Source organism: Hemicordylus capensis, chromosome 10, assembly GCF_027244095.1.
Source record: "Hemicordylus capensis ecotype Gifberg chromosome 10, rHemCap1.1.pri, whole genome shotgun sequence".
NCBI lineage: Eukaryota > Metazoa > Chordata > Lepidosauria > Squamata > Cordylidae > Hemicordylus > Hemicordylus capensis.
Genome location: NC_069666.1, coordinates 23389488 through 23417271, shown reverse-complemented (window position 1 = coordinate 23417271; position 27784 = coordinate 23389488). Strand labels below are relative to the sequence as shown.

General features: G+C 48.4%; 2 protein-coding genes across 2 annotated transcripts in view; one reads left to right on the top strand and one right to left on the bottom strand.

The window, feature by feature from the left end:
* Positions 1–106: 106 nt before the first annotated feature.
* On the bottom strand, positions 107–22962 carry SNUPN (snurportin 1). Its single transcript, XM_053272646.1, has 9 exons — positions 22726–22962; positions 21697–21892; positions 19596–19752; positions 17966–18070; positions 16391–16487; positions 15689–15786; positions 13131–13208; positions 11876–11956; positions 107–1090 (listed from the first exon to the last, which is right to left on the bottom strand). Exons 2-9 carry the CDS (start codon positions 21852–21854, stop codon positions 761–763), a joined length of 1104 nt encoding a protein of 367 aa, XP_053128621.1. The 5' UTR covers positions 21855–21892; positions 22726–22962; the 3' UTR covers positions 107–760.
* An 862-nt stretch (positions 22963–23824) lies between these two features.
* The window catches only part of SNX33 (sorting nexin 33), a 28626-nt gene continuing 24666 nt past the window's right edge, over positions 23825–27784 (top strand). The window contains exon 1 of the mRNA XM_053272645.1: positions 23825–23843. The gene's annotated coding sequence lies outside the window, so the exon portion shown is untranslated. The remainder of the gene's footprint in view (positions 23844–27784) is intronic.

Genomic DNA, 27784 nt, shown 5'->3' with positions numbered 1-27784 from the left:
AAGAATGTATCATGTACGTGATTCCAAGAACGCCCGAACAGAGCAGTGAAGGGGGAAAGAGTGAAAAATTTAGGTGACCTACTAATAAAGCACAAGAGATTTTAAAAACACTTGGTTAACCAATATATTCAGTGAAACCCAAACCTCTCTAGAAAAAAAACCAACCCAAAGTGTCCTGTATTGTTTCACATACAGAAGTGTATAATCTTGTATGACAATAATAAACTTGAAGACACTTCCACATTCCTCAGAGCAAAAAGGCTTCAGGTGGGTTTTTGCTTCTTTTAACATCAAGGAGGGAAGCTCTCTCAGCAGAACCTGGATATTCAAATCATATTTTGTTAAAAAGGACAACTCTTAAAATCCTCCAGAAATCAGATTTCCTATGAAAACTGCAAACTGGAAGAAAAATTCCTATGAAAGACGGGAATCAAGTTTCCTATGAAATCTAGAAGCTTCGAGGGACCCAACTTCCTACCGATCAGAGCCAAAGGATTTACAAACCAGATTTGCGGAAGTGGGGTCCCAGACGCCACTCCTTGGTTTATTAAAGAACTCAGCCGCTGGCTTTCAAAGATTCTAATCTCAGGCCTTGGCTGAATCACACCTGTAAAAGCCCTATCAAAGCCCTTCTTCCGTTAAAAACACTTTAAAACAGAACTGCATCCACGTCCATTGCCGACTTCCTCTGAGCCACCATATGCAAAAATGGAGGTCCCTTCAGGCTTGCAATCCCTCACTGGGATGTCATCAACACCTCTCAGTTCTCCATCTGGCTCGCCACATCTCCTGAAATGGAGGACGATCCCTCCGACTTCGGTGTGGATAAGTATTCCAGCTCATAGCGCCCATCTTGGATGCCGTCGTCGACGCTGGACGAATCCTCTTGGGCGGCCTGTTGCTTGCTCCTTTTGTGCTCAATGATCTGCTGCAGCTGATGTCCAGCGTAGTCTGGCTTGCGGGTCAGTGGGCTGGCTGGCACAGATAACCCCAGGACGTCCGACACCATGTAGGGCCTGAGCCAACCCACCAGCGGGGTGCTGCCAGGGATGTAGTGAGCTTGCTTGTGATAAAAGAGAAGTCCATCTACCTGCAAAAGGGGAGAGAGAAAGTGAAAACCAACACAGGTAAGTGACAGGCTGAGCATCATTCAGTCCAGGGCTGCTGGCCAAAGGGGCTACTAGTCTAGTCAAGTCAATTTTGACTCCTGGCAACCTCTGAGTGCTGTGGTTGCCTTTGGTAGAATACAGGAGGGGTTGACCATTGCCTCCTCCCGCGCAGTATGAGATGATGCCTTTCAGCATCTTCCTTAATCGCTGCTGCCCGATATAGTACCAGCAGGGATTCGAACCGGCACCCTTCTGCTTGCTACAACTCCCACAATCCTCAGCCACAATAAATTTTAGCTAGGCGTGATGGGGAATTGTCGTTCAGCAACATCTGGAGTGCCAGTGGTTGGGGACCCCTGTCTTATCTGGTCTCCAGCTCCACTGAATACAACAGAACCTACCTCACAGGGTTGTTGTAAAGCAAACAAACATAAAGCAAACAATCATGGCACCAGATATGGCAGCAGACTACCAACATTACAATTCATAGCCACGTAACATCAAATGGTTCAAAATAACTCCAGGCTCATGGCCGGGAAACTGTCGTCCTCTGTCAACATCAGCTCACAAGCTACTTCCTTGTTCCCACAGCCAGGAATCTACCCACTGCTAAGTTTACCCTTGAATTCTTATCCATTGGGAGATTTTGGACACAGAGGCCAGCGAATCTTCCTTGCAGAACTTGTGAAGGTGAGTAAGTACATTCAATCTTGACCGAGAGAAGGCATTTTGATACAAAAACTTCACAATACATTATGGCTGGGGATGATGGGAGTTGTAGTTCAACAACAGGGTTGCCTGTCCCTGACATAGAGGCTACAAAGGTTAAGCAGCCAGCTGAAAGGCATTTCCTTATGGGGCGCCAAAATAACCTGGTGATCAGGATGGGCGAGCAGAAGCAGAGAGGTCAAATCCAGATTTCTTTTACGGCCTCCGACCAGCAAATCAGGAATACAAAATACACTCTACACTCTACAATATACAACAGTAAATACTAAATAACTCCAACGTATCGTATATTCTAAGCAGCTCTTCATGTTATAAACTCTACCTTCTAAGACCCGTATTATCTAAAATGGAAGTCTACATTACATAGAACAATAAATGACACAGAAAGGTCTTGAAGGGATAGATTTCAAAGGTCATTTGTTTACCCTACCGTTATCTAAGTCTCAGTACATGCAACTGAAATAACTGTACATTCTCTACCCTCATTGACCCTGGCCTCTGTTGGCCTCCCTTGCATCAGTGTCTAGATTGTAGGCCCCTTGGGGCAGGGAGCTGCCCTCCTGCATTTTTATAAAGCGCCATAAATACAGAAGTTGCTATACACAATAATCATCAACAACAGCACGGCCACCAAGTGAGACGGCGCTTTCAAGCAGGTCTGGGGCAGAGGGAACCCAGGTTGTGTCTGTTGCTTAAGATCTGCATAGGAAACTGCTATATACTGAGTCAGACCCTTGGTCCATCTAGCTCAGTACTGACAACACAGACTGGCAGCAGCTCTCCAAGGTTTCAGGCTCCAGCCCTGCCAGGGACCATTCTGCATGCAAAGGGGATGCTCTACCCCTGAGCTAACATCTTACAGCAGACCGTGCTCATGTGTAGTCACCCATCCAAATGCAAACCACACCAGACCCTCCTTAGCAAAGGGGACCATTCATGCTCACTGCCGCAAGATCGGCTCTCCAGCCCTGCTTGCACAAGCCAAAAAAACCCCAACCACCACCACCACCCTTAATGAATCCCACGGCCTCCCTCACCCTCCACAATCAATGGGGCACGATCTGCACCGAGCTGTAACTCTTCTGCCGTCATTTCCTCTCGCTGCAATACTGCAGCTGGGTGCTATTTCCCCCCGTTAGCTGCTCCCGATTGATGCCTCCCTTGTGCACTAAAAGGATTTTCTATTACTCCTCCTCGCCGATTCCCGGGAGGGGCCAAATTTACAGAGACCCTGCCGTGGGATTTCCTACGATTATGAGCCTTTGCTGCTTTCAGCTAAATTGGCCGGTGCTTTTAAAGGCAATTTGTGTGCCTAGAAGTGATGACTCTGGGAAAAGGGAACGGAAGCTGGGGGGTGGGGGGGAGGAAGGAGAGACGGATGACAAGAGACGGAGGACTCGGCTTCGTATCAGTTACTCTGAAACTCTGCCAGCATCTCTCCCGCAGGTAGGGAGGCCGTCCACTGCTGACCCAGAGATGGCATCTTCTTTCTTTAAAAAGCTCTGGGTAAACAGAGATAACACTTTTAAAAAGAAAGAAAGAAAGACGATCAATAACTCTCAGCCAAGCACTCTTAAACCTTGACAAAGTGCAGCCGCTGGGTGCGAAGCAGAGGCGTTTCCTACTCCCTTTCAAGCCACGGCAGCTGGGGATGATGGGAGTTGTAGTCTAACAAGATCTGGGGACCCAAGCTGGAGAACCCCTGAGTTTAAGAAAGTAATAAACAATGTCATGGGTGAGCCGCCCCATTAAAAACTGTTCTCTGGGCGGCTCACAACACCACAATGGTTAAGTAAGGAAGTAAGTAAATAATCCAATAAAAACACACACAAAAGTTTACAATAGAAAATACAAAATATTTTTAAAACTTTTTTTAAAATGTGAAATTTAAGAAGCCAGAGTGAACAGAAAGGTCTGGTTTGTGTGTGTGTTGTTATTGGATTTTTAAAAACCATCCTGTTATTTTGAGAAAGGTCTTCACCGGGCGTTTAAAGGAAAGGAAGGTGCCAGTGAACCCTACTCACTGGGGAGACTATATCCAAAGTTTAACGGATCTTGGGAAACCAGAGATGTCAAAGCCGGAACCTGGGTTTCAGATCTGCAATCTTGTTTGTGCACCACAAAGGTTTGTGCGCCCTGCACGTTGTGGGGCACTGGATGTCCATCTGCCCATCCCACCGAAGCTGCCAGGAGAAAGGTAAACGCACCTTACTTTCTGCACCCTTGGCCTCAGTTTCTCCTGTAACCTTGGCAGTCCGAGCTCTAAGGGCGCCACCTAGGCTGCAGTACCAGCCCGCCAGCGCACTCTGTCAGCTGACCTCAGGGGCCAATCCCTGTCCACCAGGCTCTGTAAAGCCGTCGAAAGAACCTTGGAGATATTTAAACTGAATTGTCAAATTAACCTGGCCGCGGTGTTCCCTGTGACAGGGATTCCCGGATGCTGCTGACTACAACTCCCATCACCCTCCCACCAAAGGCGACTGCAGCAGGGGATGATGGGAGCTGTAAATAAAGTTTGGTGGATGATGGGAGCTGTAGTCAGCAGCATCTGGGAATCCCTGTCACAGGGAACATTGCCCAGCATCTGCTTTCAGTTCCATTTACGAACTCCACGCCAAAGATATTCAATCTGGTCCCGGCCAGTTTAGGGTATCCAAAAGACTTCCCAGAAAAGCGTCCGACTCAAAATAGTTTCCCAGAAAAGTTCCCTACTCAACATTTTCTGGGAAAGACCCATCCCTGCTAACAACACACCTCTCAGCATGCGGTAGGGAAACTTTATTTACTAGATGAAACTGACAACACAAGAGCGAAGCAAGGCTGTTTGTTGGTACAACTTCTTTGCCATCTGGTTCTGTGTTTGGGGAAACACTGCTGTCCGCGGCCCTCACAGGAGCCCAATCCAGTTCTGTTTCGTCCAAAAACTGGATCCGAGTGACCAATCCCTTCAGTGAGAGCCACATGCTCCCGACTTAAGCAACGCATCTTCGTAAGACGACTCTGCCCCAGGTCACTTTGCTCCTTGCTAATTTCGACTGACACTGGTGGGCTTCCCCTCTTTTAGCTGCGTCTCTTTGTTCCCTTCCCACTATAAATTCCCCTGCGGGCTTCTTTGACTCTGTAACTGGGGCAAATCAAAAAGAAAACGATTCAAGGAAAAGGTCAGGCCCAAATTTAAAGACGAAGCCTCTAAACCAATTAGGCAATCGTCAGTGGAGCAATCTGCGGCTTTTTCCTACGCAAAAGAGATTTGCCGTTTCCCAAAGGCTCGGAACCAGGGAGATCGTGATTCAAGACAGCCCGCCTGGAGTCGTGCCCCCCCCCCCCCCCATCACAGCAGCCCCGACTGCACTCATTTATTTATTTTTATTGCTAAATCTATATACCGCCTCTCATTAAAAACCAGCCCACTTCCGTTCCCATCTGCTGCTTCCTGGCAATTTTTTAAAAAAATATCCTATACTGCTGGAAGAGCTCTTTGCATTTGCCCTTCTGACCGCTCTTATCCTCCCTACCCAGACAGCATGGCATGGCCTGCCCTTCTCGGTGCCCGCCTGCAAGCCACAAAAGCTGGTCTTGTGGCAGCAAGCATGAATGGTCCCCTTTGCTAAGCAGGGTCCACCCTGGTTTGCATTTGGATGGGAGACTACATTATTATTTATTATTACTTACTACTACTACATTTATATCCCGCTTTTCCTCCAAGGAGCCCAGAGCGGTGTACTACATACTTGCGTTTTCTCCTCACAACAACCCTGTGAAGTAGGTTAGGCTGAGTGAGACATGACTGGCCCAGAGTCACCCAGCTAGTATCATGGCTAAATGGGGATTTGAACTCGGGTCTCCCCGGTCCTAGTCCAGCACTCTAACCACTACACCACGCTGGCTCTCTTACATGTGTGAACACTGTAAGATATTCCCCTTAGGGGATGGAAGAGCATCTCTGGGAAGAGCATCTAGGTTCCAAGTTCCCTCCCTGGCAGCATCTCCAGAAAGGGCTGAGTCACTCTTGCTTGCAACCTCGGAGAAGCTGCTGCCAGTCAGTGTAGACAATACTGAGCGAGATGGACCAAGGGTCTGACTCGGTATATGGCAGCTTCCGATGTTCACATGGCCAAGGTTTCAGTATGCAGGGAAAGACCACCACAGAGGCTGGGGGAAGACTGGAGGATTTTGCTTTCAACTAGACAAGTCTAAATGATTCCATTTTTGCTAGGCGCATATGTCTGCTTAATGCACCGTCTGTCTCCTTACCATGAGTCACTGCACTGACGCCAAGCTAATCAGGAAAGGAGGCTGGAGTTACCGTCTGCAGGGGCTAGAGATGCTACCAGGAGCTGACTCAGCATTTTACTCGCTGGGCAGAAAGAGGATTCGACCTCTCAAGGCAGAAGGAGCTGAAGCAGCAGAACAGCTCTGAGCAGGGCTTCTCAAATACAGGTCCCTGGATGCTGTGGGACTACAACTCCCATCATCCTTGGCTGCTGTGGGAATAATATGGCCTATCACAATAATACTGGGGGAAAGGAGAGGCAGAGGCAATACCTGGGAAGGAAGGAGCACACGGAGCAGCGTGGTGGTGGTGGGGGATAGGTAGCGTTTTTTTAGAGAGCAAACTTTCCGGTGACTTTGGGTGGTAGAGTCAGAGGAGGAAAGGCTGCACAAGAAAAGAAGAGCAGCCCTTTGGGAACAGACGAAAGGTTCATCTAGAGCAGGGGTTCTCAATGTTGGGTCCCCAGATGTTATTGGACTTCAACTCCCATAATCCCCAGCCCCAGTGGATTAGGTTGTGGATTATGGGAGCTGAAGTCCAATAACATCTGGGGACCCAGCATTGAGAATCCCTGATCTGGAGCCCTTGTCAGAGTGGTCAACCAGATGCGAGACATCCTACAGGGCTCTCATGGGCAGGGCTGCAGAAACCCACTAGTCTACTAGTCTGTGGTGAGTGAAAAATGATGCCTGACGAGTGAAAAAAGTCCTGATGAGTAATGTACCAAGATAGCTTGACGAGCAAAATATTTTGCCCGGCTGATAAACTGAGCCAGCCTTTCTTCACCCCTGCTCATAGGAACATAGGAAGCTGCCTTCTACTGAGCCAGACCCTTGGTCCATCTAGCTCAGGGCTGTCTACACAGACTGGCGGCGGCTTCTCCAAGGCTGCAGGCAGGAGTCTCTCTCAGCCCTACCTGGAGGTGCTGCCAGGGATTGAACCTGGGACCTCCTGCATGCAAAGCAGATGATCTTCCACTGAGCTATGCCCCCTTTCCCATCTCCCACTGTTGCTTCCCATCCAGTAACTGGCGTATCACCTCTGAACAGGAAGGGTCCACATGGCCATCCTGACTAGCAGATAGCAAGCTGAGGTATAGCTTATAGGAGAGGAGAGCTGGTCTTGTGGTCGCAAGCATGACTTGTCCCCATAGCTAAGCAGGGTCTGCCCTGGTTGCATATGAATGGGAGACTTGATGTGTGAGCACTGCAAGATCTTCCCCTCAGGAGGGGATGGAGCCGCTCTGAGAAGAGCAGAAGTTCCCAAGTTCCCTCCCTGGCAGCATCTCCTAGATAGGGCTGAGAGAGATTCCTGCCTACAGCCTTGGAGAAGCCGCTGCCAGTCTATGAAGACAATACTGAGCTAGATAGAACAATGGTTTGACTCAGTGGCAGCATCCTATGTTCCTATATCAGGAGAGGAACATAGGAAGCAGCCTTCTACCGAGTCAAGCCCTGGCCCATCTTCTCTTCTAGGAGTGCACAAATATTGGGGAGGGGGTTTGGAAAGAGTTATGTCCCACCCTTTGCAAGCAGAATCCACACAATATAAGTGGATTCTGCAATATAACTGCACAATAGTGCAGAAGCCACACAATATAAACAAATGCATGCACACTGGTGCAGTTTCTATTCTGAATCCAGACAACACAGAATTGACTTTTGGCTGTGTTCTCGCCTTTAGCTACCAAGCAGCGTGAGACTTGGGTTTGGTCTGGAGCATCGGTAAAGTACAACAAACAGCTGTGGGTTTGCTCCAACAGCTAGGCCATTTATTTATTTATTCGATTTCTATACTGCCCTTCCAAAAATGGCTCAGGGCGGTTTACACAGAGAAATAACAAATAAATAAAAGGGATCCCTGTCCCCAAAGGGCTCACAATCTAAAAAGAAATGTAAGATAGACACCAGCAACAGTCACTGGAGGTGACTGGAGTTAATTCGCCACAGTGCAGTTCCTAATACAGGCTGGCAGTGCGGCTCCGTCCAGATTTAATGAGCTCCCTCTAGTGGAAACAACATCATTGTCACAGGAGCAGAGATCGCAAGCGCTCAACCCTTTTAAAGGCAGGACAAAATTGCACCACATCTCTTCCAAAGCTCTCACTTCCCCCAAATGTTTTGCCGAATTGGAAGACCCAATTCAGCCAAGGCGGCAGTCCAATTTCTCTGAACACCACCAATACCTTCATCACGCCACACAGAAGCAGCGCTAACAGATTAGTGCAACAGGTTACAACCCGACTGGCCAATCCTTAGCGTAAAGAAATATTAAAGGCCAGCAATATCATGCAAACTTAAATTCATTTCGGTCACGGGCTGGAATCCAAAGAATAATGAGCGCTGAGGAGAAAAAAAGAAGCGTGCTGCCATGAATTCTTGCACAAGTGGAAGATTTCTCACAGCATCGCAAGACGTGGAGGGTTGCATTAGAACACAAGGAACCTGTTTAATGAGGTCAATACAGGCTGTGGCATATCAACTCCAGTGGGCCATAAAAAGGATTTGAACAGAGCTTGTGAAAAAAAGTTAAGGCTGGGCAAACAGGAACGGATCTAAGAATCCGGCATCACATTAATCATGCTCCCCTTTTTCTTCCCACTGAGTCAGAAACCATCCTTCCATGAGAGAAAGAGGCTTTGTACTATCAGGAGAGATGTTTCCATGGGGAAATGGTCATACGATGCAACATGGGAGGCTGTTTTATACCGAGTCAGACCATTGGTCCATCTAGCTCAGTATTGTCTCAGTATTGTCTACACAGACTGGCAGCGGCTTCTCCAAGGTTTCAGGCAGGAGTCTCTCTCAGCCCTATCTTGGAGATGCTACCAGGGAGGGAACTGGGAACCTTCTGCATGCAAGCCGGCACGTGTTCTTCCCAGAGCGGCCCCCTCCCCTGAAAACCTAAGGGGAATCCTGCTGGCAGGGTTCCCCCTAACAGGGATTCCCAGATGCTGTTGACTACAACTCCCAGAATCCCCAAGCAAAAGCCACAGCAGCTGGGGATGCTGGGAGTTGCAGTCAACAACACCCGGGAATCCCTGTTAGAGGGAACACTGCCTGCTGGATCAGTTCAAAGGTTCATCAGGTCACGCATCCTGGTTCCTTCCTTCCAAATGTCGCTGGAAGCTTACCTGATAGGTACACAGGAACATAGAAACTGTCAGTCCCTTGATCTAGCTCAGGACTGTCAACACTGCAGCAGCTCTCCAAGGGTTCAAGCAGGTGTCTCTCCCAGCCCCACCTGGAGATGCTGCCAGGGATTGAACCGGGGGCCTTCTGCATGCAAAGCAGATGCTCTACAACAGCGCTCTGGCCCCACTCTTCAGGGGAATATCTTGCGGTGCTCACATGTAGGCTCCCATCCAAATGCAAACCAGGGTGGACCCTGCTTAGCAAAACGGACCATTCATGCTTGCTACCACAAGGCCAGCTCTCCTCCCGAGGGCACTGAGAATTCTTTTCTATAAAATCCTAGCCCTCACCTTCACAGAAGTACAATTGCCAGGAATGGTGGAAAAAAAATGGCTCCAATAGAAACTCCTCCCTCCCTCACCCCTTATGCCAGAGCTGCACAACTTCAGCCCTCCTGCAGTTTTTGGACTACAACACCCATCGTCCCCAGCCATGGTGGCCAACATCCAGGAATTATGGGAATTGTGGCCTGACTGCAGCCTGACAGAGACTTCTCTAGCTTGGAACACTTGAAAGTGTCGACTCAATGTGCAGCAGCTGTGAAAAAGGCCAATTCCATGCTAGGGATCATGAGGAAGGGGACTGAAAATAAAACGGCTAATATTATAATGCCCTTATACAAAATTATGGTGCAACCACACTTGGAGTACTGCATACAATTCTGGTCACCACATCTAAAAAACGACATTGTAGGACTAGGAAAGGTGCAGAAGAGGGCAACCAAGATGATCAAGGACCTAGAGCACCTTTCTTATGAGGCAAGGCTACAACACCTGGGGCTTTTTAGTTTAGAAAAAAGACGACAGCGGGGAGACATGATAGAGGTCTATAAAATCATGCATGGTGTGGAGAAAGTGGAGAGAGAGAAAATCTTCTCCCTCTCCCATAACACTAGAACCAGGGGGGATCCCATTAAATTGATTGCTGGGAAATCTAGGACCAACAAACGGAAGTGCTTTTTCACACAACACAATAATCAAGTTGTGGAATTCTCTGCCACAAGATGTGCTGACAGCCAACAACCTGGATGGCTTTAAGAGGTGCTTGGATAACTTTATGGAGGACAGGTCTATCATCGGCTACTAGTCGGAGAGCTGTGGGCCACCTCCAGCCTCAAAGGCAGGATGCCTCTGAGTACCAGTTGCAGGGGAGTAACAACGGGGGAGAGGGCACGCCCTCAACTCCTGCCTGTGGGCTTTTCAGAAGCATCTGGTGGGCCACTGTGTGAAACAGGATGCTGGACTAGATGGGCTTCCTTGGGCCTGATCCAGCAGGGCTGTTCTTATGTACCTCCATATCCCCACAGTGGCAAGATCACATCCACCTCCTCCTCAGATCTAGACAGGACCGGTGTTCCTTGCAACAGGGATTCCCTGGTGTGCACCACAACTCCCATCATCCCCAGCCAAACGTCACTGAAGCTGGGAATGATGATGGGAATTGTAGTCAAGAACAACTGGGGAATCCTTGTTACAGGTGTGGTAACTCGGCAACTCTGGTCCCAACACTCGCTGATCCATTAAAACAGTCCCACGCTGGGAAATGGATCCCTTAAGTGGATTTCCAGCATCATGGCTCCACTTCTTTTTTTAAAATAATATTTTTGTTTTATCAGAAATACAGACATAAGATAATGGGGGGGGGAGAGAAGAAAAATTAGAATAAAAAAAATCTAGCAAGGCAAATACAATGATTCTCATTCCAATCTGTGTATAGCAACCTGAATTAGTTCAACCCACGTCACAGCTCCACTTCTAATGGGCCCCCTGAGATCTCTTGATATCTCCAGGTATGACAGCCATGGAGGCGCCCAGGCAATAAGGAAGCCTCAGTCTCCCAATAGCCGCCTTGTCCTTTAGGGGGCGAGTGGGGCGATCGCCCCCAGCCCCACACTCTCCTAGACCCCACACTTTCCTGGGCCCAACAGGCCACCCCCCGTTGTCCGTACCCACCCCCTGGCCAGCCGATGCTCCTCACCGCACAATCCCTGCTCAGTGAAATGAGTGCTTCTGTAGAGGAAAATCCCCTAGGCGATCAAACTTTGCAGCCCTGTGCGAGCCGGATACTAAATGAGAGGCTTGCGTGCGCCCTGATTAAGCATCAGGGCGCACATGTGCCTCTCATTTAGAATCCGGCTCGTGTGGCGCTGGAAAGTTCAGCTGCCGCTCTTTCTTTGCTGGAACGAGGCGGGAGGCAATTGAACTAGTGTTGCAAGTAGCACACTTTGGAAGGCCTGCAGGGGGTACTGGGGAGTGTAGCCCTTTCTCAATGCTGTCCCATAGAGCTCTTCAGGGAGCGTTCCATCTCTCTTAAAGGGCCCTTCCAACACGGAGAGAAGCACAGAACTCTGCTGAGATCAACACAGTGGGAAATGGATCTTGTCTCGAAGGGTTTTTTTGGTTTTTTTGCCAAAGTGGTCCCCACTTTAAAAAGAGTGAAGATCACTTCCAGTGGGGCTACTCCACTTCAGGCAGGGGTCTCCTAGCATCTTCTCCATTACCATGTGGAGTGAGAGGGCACAGATCTTCCTTGCTTCTGGCAGAGAGAGAGAGAGCGCGAGAGAGACCTACCTCAAAGGCAAAGTCCGTGGCCAGAACGTCACAGAGGCTTTCTTCTTTGCAGGAATAATTCTGGAGGCCCACAAAACGAAACTGGAAGAGGAAGAGCAGATCAGAGGACTAGCTCACACTCGGCACACTCCCCCTCGAGGCGCAAGAACTAGTTCCACTGCGGCCGAGTAGAGCCTCCATATTCAGTGGCAGTGCACTTTCAGATCCCAGTTGCTAAAAGCAGGAAACAACAGGGGGAGGTTGTTGGACTCAAGCCTCCATTGAAACTTTCCGAGTTGTACCTGGCCTGCCAGTATCGGAAATGGAGCCACTGGAGGGTTGCTGTGCTGGGGACGGATAGGGCCAGTTGCTCTCCTCATGCTAAGTATAAGAGAATCACCACTTTAAAAAGGTGCCTCTTTGCTCAGTTATCAGGGGGAAGGAGCTGGTATGCCTAAATTGCTGGTGCAATGTTATTATTATTATTATTTATTGTTTTGCAGTTCTGGTCCTTCCAAAACCTTCCATAAGCAGCAGTATTGGCTAGGAGGGGCGAGGAATATTGCAAGCTCTTCCCTGGAGACTTGACATCTTCCTGCACTTGTTTTCCAACCTCAAGTTAAGAGACGGCATGAGGCTGCCTCACAGGCTAAAGCAGGAGGTGGCAACCCTGGCTCCCCAACTGCTGCTGAATCACAACTCCCATCATCCCCAGCAAAACGTCGGCCGTTGAGGCTGAGGATGCTTGGAGCTGGGAGTCCAACAACATCTGGGGACCCAAGTTGGAGAACCCCCGACAGGCCGCATGAAAAGCTAGTCAGGTTAACAGACTGTTTTCTTCTGAAGCACGACTGGAACAAAAAAAGGTAACACTTGAGAAAGCTTTCCCATCATTTCAGAACACAAGATGGATTTTAGCAGGGCCAGCTCCCTTCTGCCCTCCCCGCAAAATTTGGCAAGCAGTGCACATAACCAGAAGAAACCGGCCTCTGAGACCAAAAGGACAGCCGGTTTCCCTTTACATCTACCTTTATAATAGGAAGGTTGAAACTAACAATTGCAGTCAGCTAATACTCCGCCCCCCACCACCCCGGCCACCTGCGGTCAGAGAAAGAACAGTACCTATTCAATCTTCCAAAAGGCTGGGCTTACATCCGGGAGGTGATATTTCACTCCAGGAGAACATTTCCGCATCCCGGAATGAAAGGGGAAAGATCAGGTGATACCTTTGCCCGCGTTTACAACGTTTCATGCATTGGGGTTAAAGAGGGCTTACTGGATTAAGTCGGCTTTTCTCTCCCAGGCCGTCCTCCTCTTCGATTTTCGAGTGAAGCCAGTAGAACCTGAAATCTGTCTGGGGGAAAGGAGAAGAGAGTCACGCCACTGTCGGGCTGCATTGTTTCTTGCGCCCCGGTGATGCTTCAGCCTTTCTCAGTGCTGGGAGGGCCCTTTAAGGGAGCTGGAACCCTCTGGGGGAGACGCCGGGCAGGGCTACACTCCCCAGCACTTTGCGTATTCCTTCCACGCTGGTGCTCCAAAGGGCCCCGATCCCCTTAAAGGAGCCTCCCCCACTGGGCACAGCGCCAGAGGGGCTGTGCAGAGCAGTAGTATGTTTATTGCGGTCACAGACTAGATTAAAAAACAACAACAATTAATAACATTAATAAGAAAATTCAGAAATTTCAAACGTTTACAAAATCACAAACTGTTCAAATTACGAATACAGTCTTTACGGAGCTTCGACGCCACAAAACAGAACTTTGCCACATTATCTGAAATTACAGGTTCAAAACTGGCCAGCATAATTTCCAAAGAAAATTGGTCTGTGTGACCAGGATAAGTGGCTAAAATAGGAGCAATAAATTTGGTGCAAGGGTTCCTTATAAAACTGGCAATAAAGAATAACATGGGTGATAGACTCTATGACCCCTGAGCCGCAGGGACAACAGTACTGATCATAAGGAAGTCGTTTGAATTTACCATCAAGTACTGCCGAAGGGAGAACGTTCAATCACGCGAGGATCAGATATCTCCTAAATTTTGGTACCAAGATCTGGTCTAAATATTCAGCCGGTTTATAGTTAAATGTTTGAGAACTGTGCAGAGCATTCGGCTTTGGCGAAAGCTTCATTGGACACAGCCAGGAATTAAGTCCGGGACCTGCACTTAGGGCCGATGGCCACTTCCCAGCCAGCTGACCACAATGCTGGCCAACCTCTGTCTGAAAACCTCGACAGAAATGCAGCCCTCCACCGTACGAGGCGGACCGTCCCATTGTCACACGGCGTTTACAGCTAGGAATTCAGAGAGGTCGGAAGCTGCCTTTTAGCGAGCCAGACCCTTGGTCCGTCTAGCCAGTAGCGGCTGGTGGGCCTGGGGGGGGGGCAGGGGAGAACCTGGTCACCACGCCTAAAGCCTACCCTGTCCCCCCTTCCCTCCACACCAGTATTCACCCAAGCCTGACACCATTGAGGAAAACGGGGCGGGGGGGAGGAAAAGAAAAAGCAGGACAACCGTGGAAAACAGAAAGGTTTTGCGGGTGGGGGGGGGAGAGAAGGCAGAAAGCAAAAAAGCCAGGGCAAAGAGCAGGCAGAAAGGAAGAGCAAAAGGCAGAAAGAGGGTCAGAAGGGAGAAATCAGGGATTGCATCCCCCTCCCACCAAAGAAGCAAGCTAGTCAAAGATCAGACTTACCAGCAGGCAGGGTATCCTCCATAGCAGCCGCCTAGGGGGGCTCCTCCTGGCACTGCCCCCAGGAAGAAGTGGAAAATGTATTTAAAAAATATGCTCCCGGAAGCAACCAGGAGGTTCATTTTGAACCCATTATTTTCGTCCCTCTGGGGGGCAGTGCCAGGAGGATCCCCCTAGGAATCAGGATTGGCTGAAGCAGCTGGAGGAGCAGCTTTCCCCACCAATAAGACCAAAAGAAGAAGTTACAGGCAGGGGAGGAGAGGCTGGAAGAAGCTCGTGGCTCTGAAGGTTTTCCCGGGCTGCTGGTAAGTCTGGTCCTTTAGCTTGTTTGTTTTTGTTGGGGGGAGGGGGAGCAGTGCCCCTCCTGCCCTTCCTGACCAGCCACCACTGCATCTAGCTCAGGATTGTCTACACAGACTGGCAGCGGCTTCTCCAAGGTTGCATGCAGGAGTCTCTCTCAGCCCTATCTTGGAGAGGCCAGGGAGGGAACTTGGAACCTTCTGCTCTCCCCAGAGCGGCTCCATCCCTTGAGGGGAATATCTTACAGTTGTCACACGTGTCTCCCTTTCAAATGCAAACCAAGGTGGATCCTGCTTAGCAAAGGGGACAATCCATGCTCGTCACAAGACCAGCTCTCCTGCAAGCTCTATAGAGCAGATTCCTACATTTGCCAGGCTTTGGCGTTCTCACACACATTCTACAGCGGCATGGGATGGGATTGAAAGGAGAGCTGGTCTTGCGGTCGCAAGCATGCCTTGTCCCCTTAGCTAAGGAGGGTCCGCCCTGGTTGCATTAGAATGGGAGACTACATGTGTGTGAGCACTGGAAGATGTTCCTCTCAGGGGATGGAGCTGCTCTGGGAAGAGCAGAAGGTTCCAAGCTCCCTCCCTGGCAGCATCTCCAAGAGAGGGAAGAGAGACTCCTGCCTACAGCCAAGGAGAAGCCGCTGCCAGTCTGTGTAGACAATACTGACCGAGATAAGACCAGTGGTCTGACTCAGTAGATGGCAGCTTCCTATGGGATCTCACCATGAGGAAGTAGTTTCAATGTCACTTCAGGTATGTTTAAATGAGGCCACGGAGGCACTTCAGGGAACGCCCGGCCGAGTCGGAGATGGATGGTAGAGCGAGGAAAGCTCTGAGTACCTGGCAGTCATACACAGGGTGCCCCCGCCAGCACATCACATCCAGGATGTAGTACGTCTGCTTGGCCTCATTGTAGATGCAGTCTAGGATCGTATAGTCTGTATACAAAAGAAGAGACGCATGGGTGCACTTGGCTGCATGAACCAGGTTCTGCACACAGCTGCCCAGCAGCATTTCAGCTTCCCAGCATGCAGGGCGGAAGGGAAGCCTCTTGCCAAGCTCACTTAAAAGAGAAATCCAGGACCCCAGAGAGCTCAGAAGAGAGGCGGAGAAACAAAAAGGAAAAGTCTAGCTTCTAGAAGCCCCTCGGACTCCTAACATGCAGCACCAAGCTGGAAGATTGGCAGTTCAGGGCTTGCTTTGGCTAGGACCTCCCCAGGAGATTTTTCACACAGGACTTTCAGTTCACATCTCCTCCAGGATAGGGGGGGGGGGGGTGTTCATATATTGGCCAGATTTACTCCAAAGTCCCTGGGAGCCACTTGGGAGCACTTCACACATGATTCGGGTTTTTCATTGTGCGTTAAGACTGCAGCCCAGTTTATATCAGAGGTTAAACAAATCCGGATTTTTAAAGAGAATTTCGAACTCGCCGTAAACCGGTGGCAAAGCCTGCTGTGTGAAAATGCTCCAGACAAGCCGCTGCCTCACAGCCTCAACTCCTCTCCACCCTATTTGCAAAACAGGAGCGACAACACCCACCTTTCCCTGTTGCTGAATTCCGGCGGTTGCCTCCTGGCAAGAGAGAGGGGAACCGGTTGACACAGAAACCGCTTCGGGTGTATGCCGCCGTGGATCCCTGCAGAGGGGAGGCAGGAGCAGTTCGGGGATGAAGTTGGTCTTGCGGTAGAGAGCATGAATTGTCCCCTTTGATAAACAGGGTCCTCTTTGGTTTGCATTTGGATGGGTGACCTGTTAGCTCTGTCTGCTCTAAGATATTCCCTGTAGGGGATGGGGTTGTAGGTCTGTGGAAGAGCATCTGCTTATATGCAGAATGTGCCAGGTTCACTCCCTGGCAGCATCTCCAGGTAGGGCTGGGAGAGACTCCTGCCTCGAACCTGGGAGAAGCTGCTGCCAGTCAGTGTGGACAATACTGAGCTAGATGGACCAAGGGTCTGACTTGGTATAAGGCAGCTTCCTATCTGAATATCTTTAATGCAATCTGAATTTGAGGGCAGAATCTATTCTATTCCTGCATCATTTACACATGGAACTCATTGCTCTGCTAACTGAGCAAAGAGATAACTTTTAAAGTGGTGATCGTCTTCTGTTTAGCAGGGGGAGAGCAACTGGCCCTCTCCAGCCCCAGCACAGCATCCCTCCAGCGGCGGCTGCTGGTGGCTGCCTTGTGTTTCTTTTTAGATTGTGAGCCCTTTGGGGACAGGGAGCCATCTTTATTTATGTCTTTATTTGTTTCTATGTAAACTGCTTTGTGAACTTTGGTTAAAGAGCAGTGTAGAAATATTCATAGTAGTACTAATTATTTAAATGACTTTTTAAGAGGATTAGACAAAATTACAGATTCATTTACTGGAGCTAACAATCACTAAGGAAACAATTAAAATCTCCATCTCCAAATCAAAGTGGCAGAAATAGTCCAAGAAGCTGAGGAGTGGTTAAAAACTAAGCCCCAGTTGTCTCCCTGAAGCCCCAGATACAATCGGGGGGGGGGGAACAAACAACAACAACAACAACAACATTTATATCGAAATTTACTGCTACTCCACACAGGAGGTTTTTTCTGTGGGCGAAGATGCCAACAGATTCAGGCAAAGATTCTACAGATGCTGCACCAGACAATAAGTGTTCTAAAGAGCAGGGGGACCCAAACAATGTCTCTAAAGAAAAGGGGTTCCTCTCTGTCCATATACTTCACGACTAAACCTTAGGAGGCCTGTTACCACCCTTGCTAACTCTAGAGATGATCCAGAAACGCGGGAAAGGAATTTACTGGGCCACAGAGAGAGTCAACCCAGTCAGTCGACAGCACTGGAGATAGGACTTTTAAAAACAGGAGAACCTCAAGATCCGCGGACTCGACATCGGCAGATTTGTGAATTTCATCTGTGTGCGGAATGAGTTTTGTTCTGGGCGGCAGTATCAAGGCAGTGTGTGTGCACACCATGTGCATTCCGAGTGGGGCCTTCCTGATTCAACCTGAGCGGGATCTAAAATGAACGGAGCGAACTTCAAACACACTTGTGAACGTGCACATGTGCGCATGCCTTAGAGGGAACACTGGTGCTGTGTCGTTTTTGCTTCAGCCCCATCTCTTACCCTAGATGCGACAATAAGTGCCCTCTTCCCCACGGGGCACACCACCAAGAGCCAAGTCTGCTCCAGATCTGGAGGCACGTCGATCAGCCATTCAGACAGCATGAGCTGCAGGGAGAAGGGAGAAGAGAACATTACTCGTGGCACTGCCAAAACGGCAAAGATCCAGAATGGGGAAGAAGGCGAGCCAGCCATAAAGCCAGGCCTGAAAGGCAGCAAACGAGGTCCCGTTTATTTCCCACCACAAAAACCCGGGCAAACAAATATGCATGATGGTTTCATTCCTCTATTACTACTAGGACAAATATTTATATGCTGCTTTTCAACAAATGTTCTCAAAAGACCTAACCTAAAAACCAGAATAATAAATAAATACCCTGCCCCAAAAGAGATCACAAGCTGAAAAGAAACACAGAAGTAGACACCAGCAACAGCCACGAGAGGAATGGTGTGCTGGGGCTGGAGAGGGCCAGTTGCTCTCCCTCCCGCTAAATGTAAGAAAACCACCACTTCAAAGGGTGCCTCTTTGCTGAGTTAGTGGGGGTAACTGAGCAGCGTGACATTAATCAAAGGTGAGGAGTAAGATACTGCTAATCAGCTGGCTCAAATGAAAACATCCACTTTTAGCTTTCTTCTTTCGTTTAAAGGTTCTAGACCTCATGAGTGTGGGGGAATACTGCAAAATTATGAGGTTGGGGGAGCTAAAATATCAGGAAGCACTAGAGCAAATCCCCATGATGGAACCCTTAGTCCCTACTTTGGTATATCTCCCATCATTCTAATTGTATCTTGATAATATCTTGTATCTTGATAATAATAATCACTATTACAGGAGGCAGGAGTCCAAATCCAGGCAATCTTCCTTGACTGTCCAAAATATTAAGAACACAAGAACAGCCCTGCTGCATCAGGCTCAAGGCCCATCAAATCCAGCATCCCGTTTCCCACAGTGGCCCACCAGATGCCTCTGGGGAGCCCACAGGCAAGAGAGAAAGACACGCCCTCTCTCCTGCTGCTGTTCCCCTGCAACTGGGATCTGGGGGGATGTTGCCTCTGAGGCTGCATGTGGCCTGGAGCCATCAAGGCTAGTAGCCATTGACAGACCGTGTCTTCTATCACGAAGACTGGATCTCCCGATCCCCCCCCCCCCCCGCCCCAAGATAAAAGCAGCTATTGTGGTGGCGGGTGGGGACCCGTGGCCTCCCCCCGACAACCAGTGCACCAGGCTCACTGACTGGGTCTCATTCTCATTCTTAAACTTCTTTTCTCTTTTTCTCTCCTTCTTCCACAGCTCATCAGTGCAGCCATTCATAAAAGATGCCATAAACTGCACTGTTAAGACTGTCGTATATTACTATCAGTCCAGATGATTTTTATTCTGCGTTGCTGGAAAACCAATAAAAGATGAGTAAGTTTTTAAAAACTGGGTCCCCAGAAGAGGTTGGACTACAGCTCCCATCATCCCAGGCACAATGGCACCAAGGCCATTGTGACTGGGATGATGGGAGTTGTAGTCCAACAACACCTGGAGACCCAGGCTGGAAAACCCCTGGTGTGGACAATACTGAGCTAGACGGAGCAACCGTCTGGCAATATAAGGCTGTAGGATGTCCCTACAATTCCCTGCACTCACCTGGTTGGCATAACGCTTGGGCAATTTCTTGCCAAGCTCTACCTCCATGTCTTCGCCGTCTCCATGGGCGTCCCCCTTCTCCTTCTTCTCCTCCTCCATGCCTGCCCAATCATCCTCAGCCAACCGCCTTGCATGGTTTACATAATCCAACCGCTTACTTGAAATGAGAAGAAAAATTAGGGTGGGGATGATGGGAGTTGTAGTCCAGCAACATCTGGAGACCCAAAGTTGGGATCGCTTGGTGCAGGTAAACACCTAAGAGGGGTTTTTAAAATAAGTTTCCATAAGGAGCTATTATTTATTATTATTCTTATTATTCTCCTCTTGTATTTAGCAGGGGGAGAACAACTGGCCCTATCCAACCCCAGCACAGCATCCTCCAGTGGCTGTTGCTGGCGTCAGTCTTACGTTTCTTTTTTAGATTGTGAGCCTTTTGGGGACAGAGGACCATTTATATTTATTTATATTTTTGTAAACTGCTTTGGGGACTTGGTTGAAAAGCAGTGTCTAAATATTCATCTTATTTGTATTCAGATCTATTTTTCTACGTAAACTGCGTCGAGAACTTTAGTTGAAAAACAGCATATAAATATTGAGAGTAGTAATCCATGACGACCCATGCACAACCTGTGAACTGCTCCCCATGCAAAACGCTTGCGTTCAAGACGAAAGGTGGTAAGAAAGGGGGCCATTTGATCCACGAGGGCTTTTTTCACAGAAACAAGCCATCAGGTCTTTAAGTGACAAACACACGGCTGAATAAGTGTGTTATATGTGGAGCTGCTTTCAGAAATTGTCCGGCCACTCAAATTTTATTAATTTGATTTGAAGAATGAAGAAATGAAGAATCACAGAATGTTAGAATTGGAAGGTGCCGCTGGAGGTCTTCTATTTCAGCTCGTGCTCAGTGCAGGAACAGGATAGCACGGCGCGGGGAATCATTTTTTTCATTTCTTTTGCTATGTCAACCACTTTGAGTACGTTGGAGTTGCTGAAAAGCAGTATATCAAATCTTTTAAATAACTATAAGCCAGGACTATGCATCAGGCAGTCCCTGCTTTGAATCTTGCCTTAGCTGTGAACTTCTTACGTGGCCTTAGGCAAACCACTCTCAGGCTCAGATCTGTGACACTGATATGACGATACAACCCTAACTTACAGGACTATTGTCACTATACAAAGCACTCGAACACACGTTAAAGCATATAAACTCCAAGTATTGAATGCAATTATTAGATAACTATCAGCAAACTTCTGAGGTACTCTTCTATCACATAACTCCTTCAGGTTAGGCCAGCTGCAGAGTTCTGTGTTACTCAAAGTCTTGCACAGATGCACACGAATAAAAGCTGATCAAATAAAAGCGACTTCGCCCCTTCCTCAGAAGAACCTCCTTGTGAAAGCTCAATTGCAAAAGCAGGCAAGAGAGGAACACAGGAAGCTGCCATATTAATTAATTAATAAATATTATATTTATTCATTACATTTATAAACCACCCCATCCAGAGGCTTTGGGCATATACTGAGTCAGACCATTGGTCCATCTAGCTCAGTATTGTCTACCCAGACTGGCAGTGGCTTCTCCAAGGTTGCAGGCAAGAAACTCTCTCAGCCCTATCTTGGAGATGCTGCCAGGGAGCGAACTTGGATCCTTCTGCTCTTCCCAGAGCAGCTCCATCCCCTGAGGGGAATATCTCGCAGTGCTCACACATCAAGTCTCCCATTCACATGCAACCAGGGCAGACCCTGCTTAGCTAAGGGGACAAGTCATGCTTGCTCCCACAAGGCCAGCTCTCCTCCTCTCCAGTAAAGTGTCCGTCAGGGCGGCAGCAAACCTCCCTGCTGCCCCGTGTCCTCTTCAATCAGAAGTAACAGGAAGTACCGGGAGCGCATGCGCACACCTGGTGCAGGTATGTTGCGCTCACGCGCCTGACATGTGCACGAGCGAACACTGCTCCTCTCCCTCCCGTCCTTATGCACAAACCTAACCCTTTAGAGCTGGGGTCAAGCTCTGTTGTGTCTAGGGGATGATGGGAGTTGTAGTCCAAGAACAGCTGGAGAGCCCAGATGGCCTAGCCCTGGCTTTCGAGGCATGCCTTACTTTTTCTGAAGCTCAAGGAGATGGCGTCTTCTCTCGGCCTGTTCCAAGGAGCTGTACTTGGACTTGTACTGCGCCAGGCGCGGGTGTGGGGCCGCTGTGCTGTTGAGGTCCTGCGAGACGGCAAAGCTGCAGGCGAGAGTCTGGCTCAGCTCCTCCATTTCTTCTGCCGGGCAGCCAACGGCCGAGAGAAAGAAACCTGGATGGAACAGAATGCAGAACAACGTCCATTTCCGGCAGCTCAGTCCGACTGAAGAGCTTGAAACCCACCTTGCTGGGTCAGACAGAAGATGCAGTTAGTCCAGAACCCACAGGAGCCAGATTCCTCCACGAAGCTCAGAAGCAGGGTAGAAAGGCAACAGCCCTTGCTCTGTGTTGGTCCCCCAGGAACTGGTATTCAATGGTATACTACCTCTGAAGATGGAGGTTCCATACAGTCATCAAGGCAAAGAGCCATATAAATCGATCACGGATGGTACGGCCACCGCTGTGCTGAACACAGCCCTCTAGTAATGCATGGCAGCCAGTGAAGGCCACTGAATTTTGGGAGGACACCATCGGTGTTCCCCCACCCTGAATGGCTGTTCGTGGTTAGCGCAGTCTGACGTTGAACCCAATGATACAGGGGAGCAGTCAGCGGTGGGCTTTCTTCCACTGGAAGTCTTTAAAGAGAGGCTAGGTAGGCATCAGCTGGGGATGAGCTAGGTCTAGATTTTTGCCTCAAGTGGGGGTTGGACTAGATGTCCTCTAAACTCTATAAGGAGTCTATGAACGGGGGGGGGGGAGGAAAATGCACTCTGCACGTTCTCAGAGGCAATCCCTTCAGGCTGGAGCCAGGGCCTGAAAGCAGAAGCGGAAAGAGGGATGCATGCACGTGTGAACAAGCGTGCCGCCCACCCTAGGAAAAAAGGCTGATTGTGAACCAGTCAGCCGGATAATTAGTTCATCCGCCTCGTTAGCCTACGAGGGCGCTGGCAGCATAAGAGGAAGGGAACAAGAGCTCCGCTTCGCAGCTCCAGTCTGCCCACTTACCGAGGCTGACCTCCCGGGACTCGAACCTGCCAACTTGCGGCACCACCGCGACCGACTGACCGCTCCCCGGCTCGCGTCGCGCACGCGCCAAACAGTCTCCCCGACCCCCGCACGGCCTGACAAGGGGGGCGGAGCCAGCCGCGGCTCCTCTCCTCTCACGCGCCTTGCCTTCCCGCCGGCGACCTTTCGGTAAGCGCAGGCGCACCGTGCGCTTTCCCTCTCTCTCGTCTCGCTGTTGGGAGATCGCGGGGTCATGGCAACTCTCGCGATGTTCGGGGGCAAGACCCGCGGAAGCCTATGGCGCAGAGATGGCCCACAGAGGCGGGGATCGATGGGAGTTGTAGTCCTTCCACTTTCCGGAGCATTATGGACTTCTCAAGGGAGCTGGGTCTTCGCATAATATGTCTGAAGTGCAAAGAGTATCAGCCACCTAATAGTGCAGCGGGGAAATGAATTGACTAGCAAGTCAGAGGCTGCCAGTTCGAATCCCTGCTGGTATGTTTCCAGTTTATCGGGCAGCAGCGCTATAGGAAGACCCTGAAAGGCCTCATTTCATACTGCGTGGGAGAAGGCAATGGGAAACCCCTCCTGTATTCTACCAAAGACAAGCACAGAGCTCTGTGGGCGCCAGGAGTTGACCCTGACTCGACGGCACACTTTCCTTTATTATGTTAAAGCATAATAAAACAACATAAAACACAACAGCTATTTATTAATTATTTATTCATTTGATTTATTCATTTGATTTATTCATTTCATTAAAATCTCAAGGCAGGTTACAATATAATCAAAACAATGCATAATTAAAATACAAATGTACAGATAATATCAATATAATATTATCTCTATTTAAAATTTTTTAAAGCCCATTAAAAACAACAATACATTAAAAAAACAAATCAGCAGCATTGTGTTTATGCATCATGCTTAATGAAAAATAGATGACATAAGATAGTGAAAAAAACCAACCCCTAATAACTAGCTAAACAAATTATCCTTCCTTTTCAGGGGATGTCCATGGAGAAAGACTGAGGACCTTGGAGCTCCATCAGTGCAGAAACGTTAAGATTCCTAAGGGATTCATCTGACCCATAAATCTGCTGAAGGTTGCATTCCTAGTAAGTACATTATATACCCGCAGCGCCAAAACTGTATGAAGCCAAGCCAATAGCTCAGTTACTCTATGGTGCCCAGCTCGGCCCCTTCCTCAACTTTTCCACGCTGGAACACGTGCAATCAAAGTTCCTAAGAGCAGTTCTTCAAGTACCAAGATGTGTATCTAACACTATCCTGTGACTAGAGACAGGCCTAATGAAAGTGGAGGCAAGGGTATGGATGGCCATACTGAACTACTGGCTAAAGCTCTCCCTTTCCCCCTCAGGTCTAGCTCCCCTAACACTATGTGATGATTTCCAATCCAGTTAGAAACAGACTGCTATGGATAAACTAAAGTCCCTGGGCCTATCCCTGTTTCCCCGAGGAGAGCTAGTCTTGTGGTAGCAAGCATGTCTTGACCCCTTAGCTAAGCAGGGTCTGCCCTGGTTGCATATGGATGGGAGACTAGCACTGGAAGATATTCCCCTTAGGGGATGGAGCCGCTCTGGGAAGAGCATCTAGGCTCCAAGTTCCCTCCCTGACAGCACTTCCAAGAGAGGGCTGAGAGAGAATACTGCCTGCAACCTTGGAGAAGCCACTGTGTAGACAATACTGAGCTAGATGGACCGATGGTCTGACTCAGTATATGGCAGTTTTCTATGTTCCTGTGTTCCACTTAGTTAACTTGGGGTACGACCTGGCCAAGGCACTCATCAAACAACATATTACAGATATGGAGCGCCAATCTGACATAGGCAAGGCCCCTAACTTCCCTGTTAGTGAAGGACTCTTGTATGTCAGTGCCCCCTTTCCATGCCTAACCCAACTGGAGGTCCCAAAGCCTTGGAGGGCCGTTACACTGGTGCGCTGCCATGTGCTTCCCTCAGCCGTGCTTGAAGGTTGCTATGGGAAGATCCCAATCCCAGAGTGCCAGTGCCTCTGCGGCTCAGGGCAGGTAGAAACAGGACACATTCTTCTGCAGTGCCTGATTGACAGGGACATCCATGCCTCCCTCATCTTACCACTATTACATCATTATTATTATTACTATTACATTTATATCCTGCTGTTCCTCCAAGGAGCCCGGAGCGGTGTACTGCATACTTGAGTTTCTCTTTCACAACAACCCTGTGAAGTAGGTTAGGCTGAGAGAAGTGACTGGCCCAGAGTCACCCAGCTAGTTTCATGGCTGAATGGGGATTTGAACTCGGGTCTCCCTGGTCCTAGTCCAGCACTCTAACCACTACACCACATGGCTATCCTGGGCAAACGGACACCTCTTTGCTGCTCTCTGACAGCAACCTTGCTGCCTCCTACGGTGTCGCCAGGTTCTGTGCGGCAGCGATTAATATCCGGTGGACGATGATCACGCGGGCCCAGAGCCCACCTCTATGAACTGGAGGACAGCCACGGCTACTGCCTTAGTGTGGCAACCCAACAACCTATAGACCCGCAACTTCCTGGCTACTATTTTACTGGCTTATATTTTTGTGTATATTCTGTGATATCCTTTTAACGCCTATTAGCTCTTATGATTTTAAATGATGGCTGTCATTATTTTATATGTTTTCAATCTTTTAAAACCTTTTCTTACTTTATAAGCATGCAACGTAATCTAGGGTACTGCTACATGGTTTATTCCTATGCTTCTTATCACAGCCGTAGTTCAATCAAAATGTAGCCCAGTGTCTACTATGTCTCTTATTAGAGCCATAACAAGATTTTTAGTGCAATCACATGGCTATTTTTTTAATATTTGAAATTATTTTTATGTTAGTAATGTATTTTAGCATCTTTTATATTTCTTATTGTATATTTTAAATAATCTTATGATAGTCTTAGAGTGTAAAATCTATTGCTACTTAGGTTTTAAAATGTACTTTATGCTGGTCTGTGACCGTATTAAAGATTGATTAATAGTAAGTACATAGATTCAGAAGCACATTGATGGGGGACCGGGGGGGGGGGAGACAGTGGAGCAAAAGTCACGAAAGATAGATCTATCAAACTTCCATGCAAAGCCAGATGTATACAAGAGAAGGACAGAATGATCCACTCCACAAAAGCAGCTATTGCTAACAGAACAGCATAGCGAGAAGAAGAAGAAAATAGCATTTAAACATCTACAAAGGGACAATGGGTTTTTTAAAAAGTGGGAACGCTTCTGAGGGACGGGTGGAGACTTGATATGAGCATGATGTACATTGTTAGGCAGATCTCCTCCCTCTGTTTCATAACACATTCACAAAAAGGGCTGAATGAAGTGGAATTTAACAGGCATGTATAGCTTTCCCTACTGGCAGCAGTTTGTCCTTGCTACCTTTGTGGGGAAGTCTTTCCAAACAGCTGCATATGGAAATGCATTTGTTTTGAAAACAGAGAACTATTAATATTACCTTGCATAGGCGGAGAGAGGAGCACAGCATGCTTTCTTTCAAGAATGCAGGGATTGAATAAACAGCTGTAGGCTTCACTGCTTTCCACATTCTCCTACCTGCCAACATGTCCCTATTTAATATTTGTATAAATATTATCCAATTTATAAATGTCCAGTTTAAATATTTTTATTGTGCCATTTTGATAGTATTATATTTATTGTGTGACATGTTTTGTAAACTGCCGTGAGATTGTTTTAATGAAAGGCGGTTTATAAATTTGACAATACAAATAAATAAATATTTTCTCATTCACCTGACTGGGAAAATAGGGATATGGGGGCAGGCAGGCATTCGAAGGCCTATGTTAGTATACATTTTGAACCAGAGCTCACAAGTATTAGGGTTCCTACTTCCCAGGTTTCAGTGGTGAGTCCTGAGGACTAGCAGCCCAGCCGTAGGCAAGGTTACTAGGGGTGTGATGTTTAAACCAGGGATTCTAAATTTGAGTCCCTAGTACCAAGATGTTGTTGGACTACAACTCCCATCATCCACAGCCACAATGGCATTTGGCTGTTATGGCCTGGGACTGTGGGGGCTGGAGTACAGCAACATCTCAGGACCTAAGTATGAGATCCCTGGTTCAGAAGATAAAGCAGTTTACAATTAGCTCTAAAAACCACAGTGCCTTAACAGAGGTACCCCCACCATTTTCTCTCATACAAGAGATAATGTGTCTTCTAAGATGATCCATGGTCATACAGTCATTAGAGTGTTGCATTAGGTTTGAGCAGACCCGAGTTCAAATCTCCCTTCAGCCATGAAATTTACTGAATGACTCAGGCCAAGTCACTTATCTCTCAGCCTAACCCACCTCACAGGGTTGTTGTGAGGATAAACACATGTGCACGGCTCTAGGTGGAATATAAAAGTAAACATATTTTTTAAAGCATGCTTCTTGCTTCAGAACTATTATTTTTACCCATATGCACATGTATACACATTTAATCAGACTAAGTGGCGACTCCAAATATGGCCTTCTCTATGGCTACCCCAGGGCTTTGGAATGTTGTTTTTGTACTCCTGGTGTTGCTGAACTACAACTCCCAACACCCCCAGCCACAATAAATTGTAGCTGAGGGTGATGGGAGTTGTAGTTCATCAACATCTGGCATGCCACATGTTGGGAACCTCCTGCAATAGAAGTAAGTCTCACAGTCTTAGGAACATAGGAAGCTGCTGTGTACTGAGTCAGACTATTGGCCGAACTAGCTTAATATTTTCTGCACAGACTGGCAGCGGCTTCTCCAAGGCTGCAAGCAGGAACCTCTCTCAGCCCTGTCTTGGAGATGCTGCCAAGGAGGGAAGGACTTGGAACCTTCTGCAAACCAGGGCAGACCCTGCTTTGTCAGCCTACATCACCCGCTTTATACATTTGCGGCAGCTGTTTTCTTCCCTGCCCCTGCAGGTTGGGCTGGCTGGAGAGACCATTGTCACTGCGCCTTCTTCCATCACAGCACCCAGTACAGCCATTTCTGCTTCAGGGAGCCGGTTTTTAGGCGGGCAGGACACCCCAGTGCCTGTTTTAG

Coding starts and splice junctions, on each gene's coding strand:
- SNUPN (XM_053272646.1), bottom strand. CDS start 21,854: ATGGAGGAGCTGAGCCAGACTCTCGCCTGCAGCTTTGCCGTCTCGCAG. Junction 19,753..21,696: donor CTCCTTGAGCTTCAGAAAAA/GTAAGGCATGCC, acceptor TCTCATTTCAAG/TAAGCGGTTGGATTATGTAA. Junction 11,957..13,130: donor AGAAAAGCCGACTTAATCCA/GTAAGCCCTCTT, acceptor TTCCTCTTCCAG/TTTCGTTTTGTGGGCCTCCA.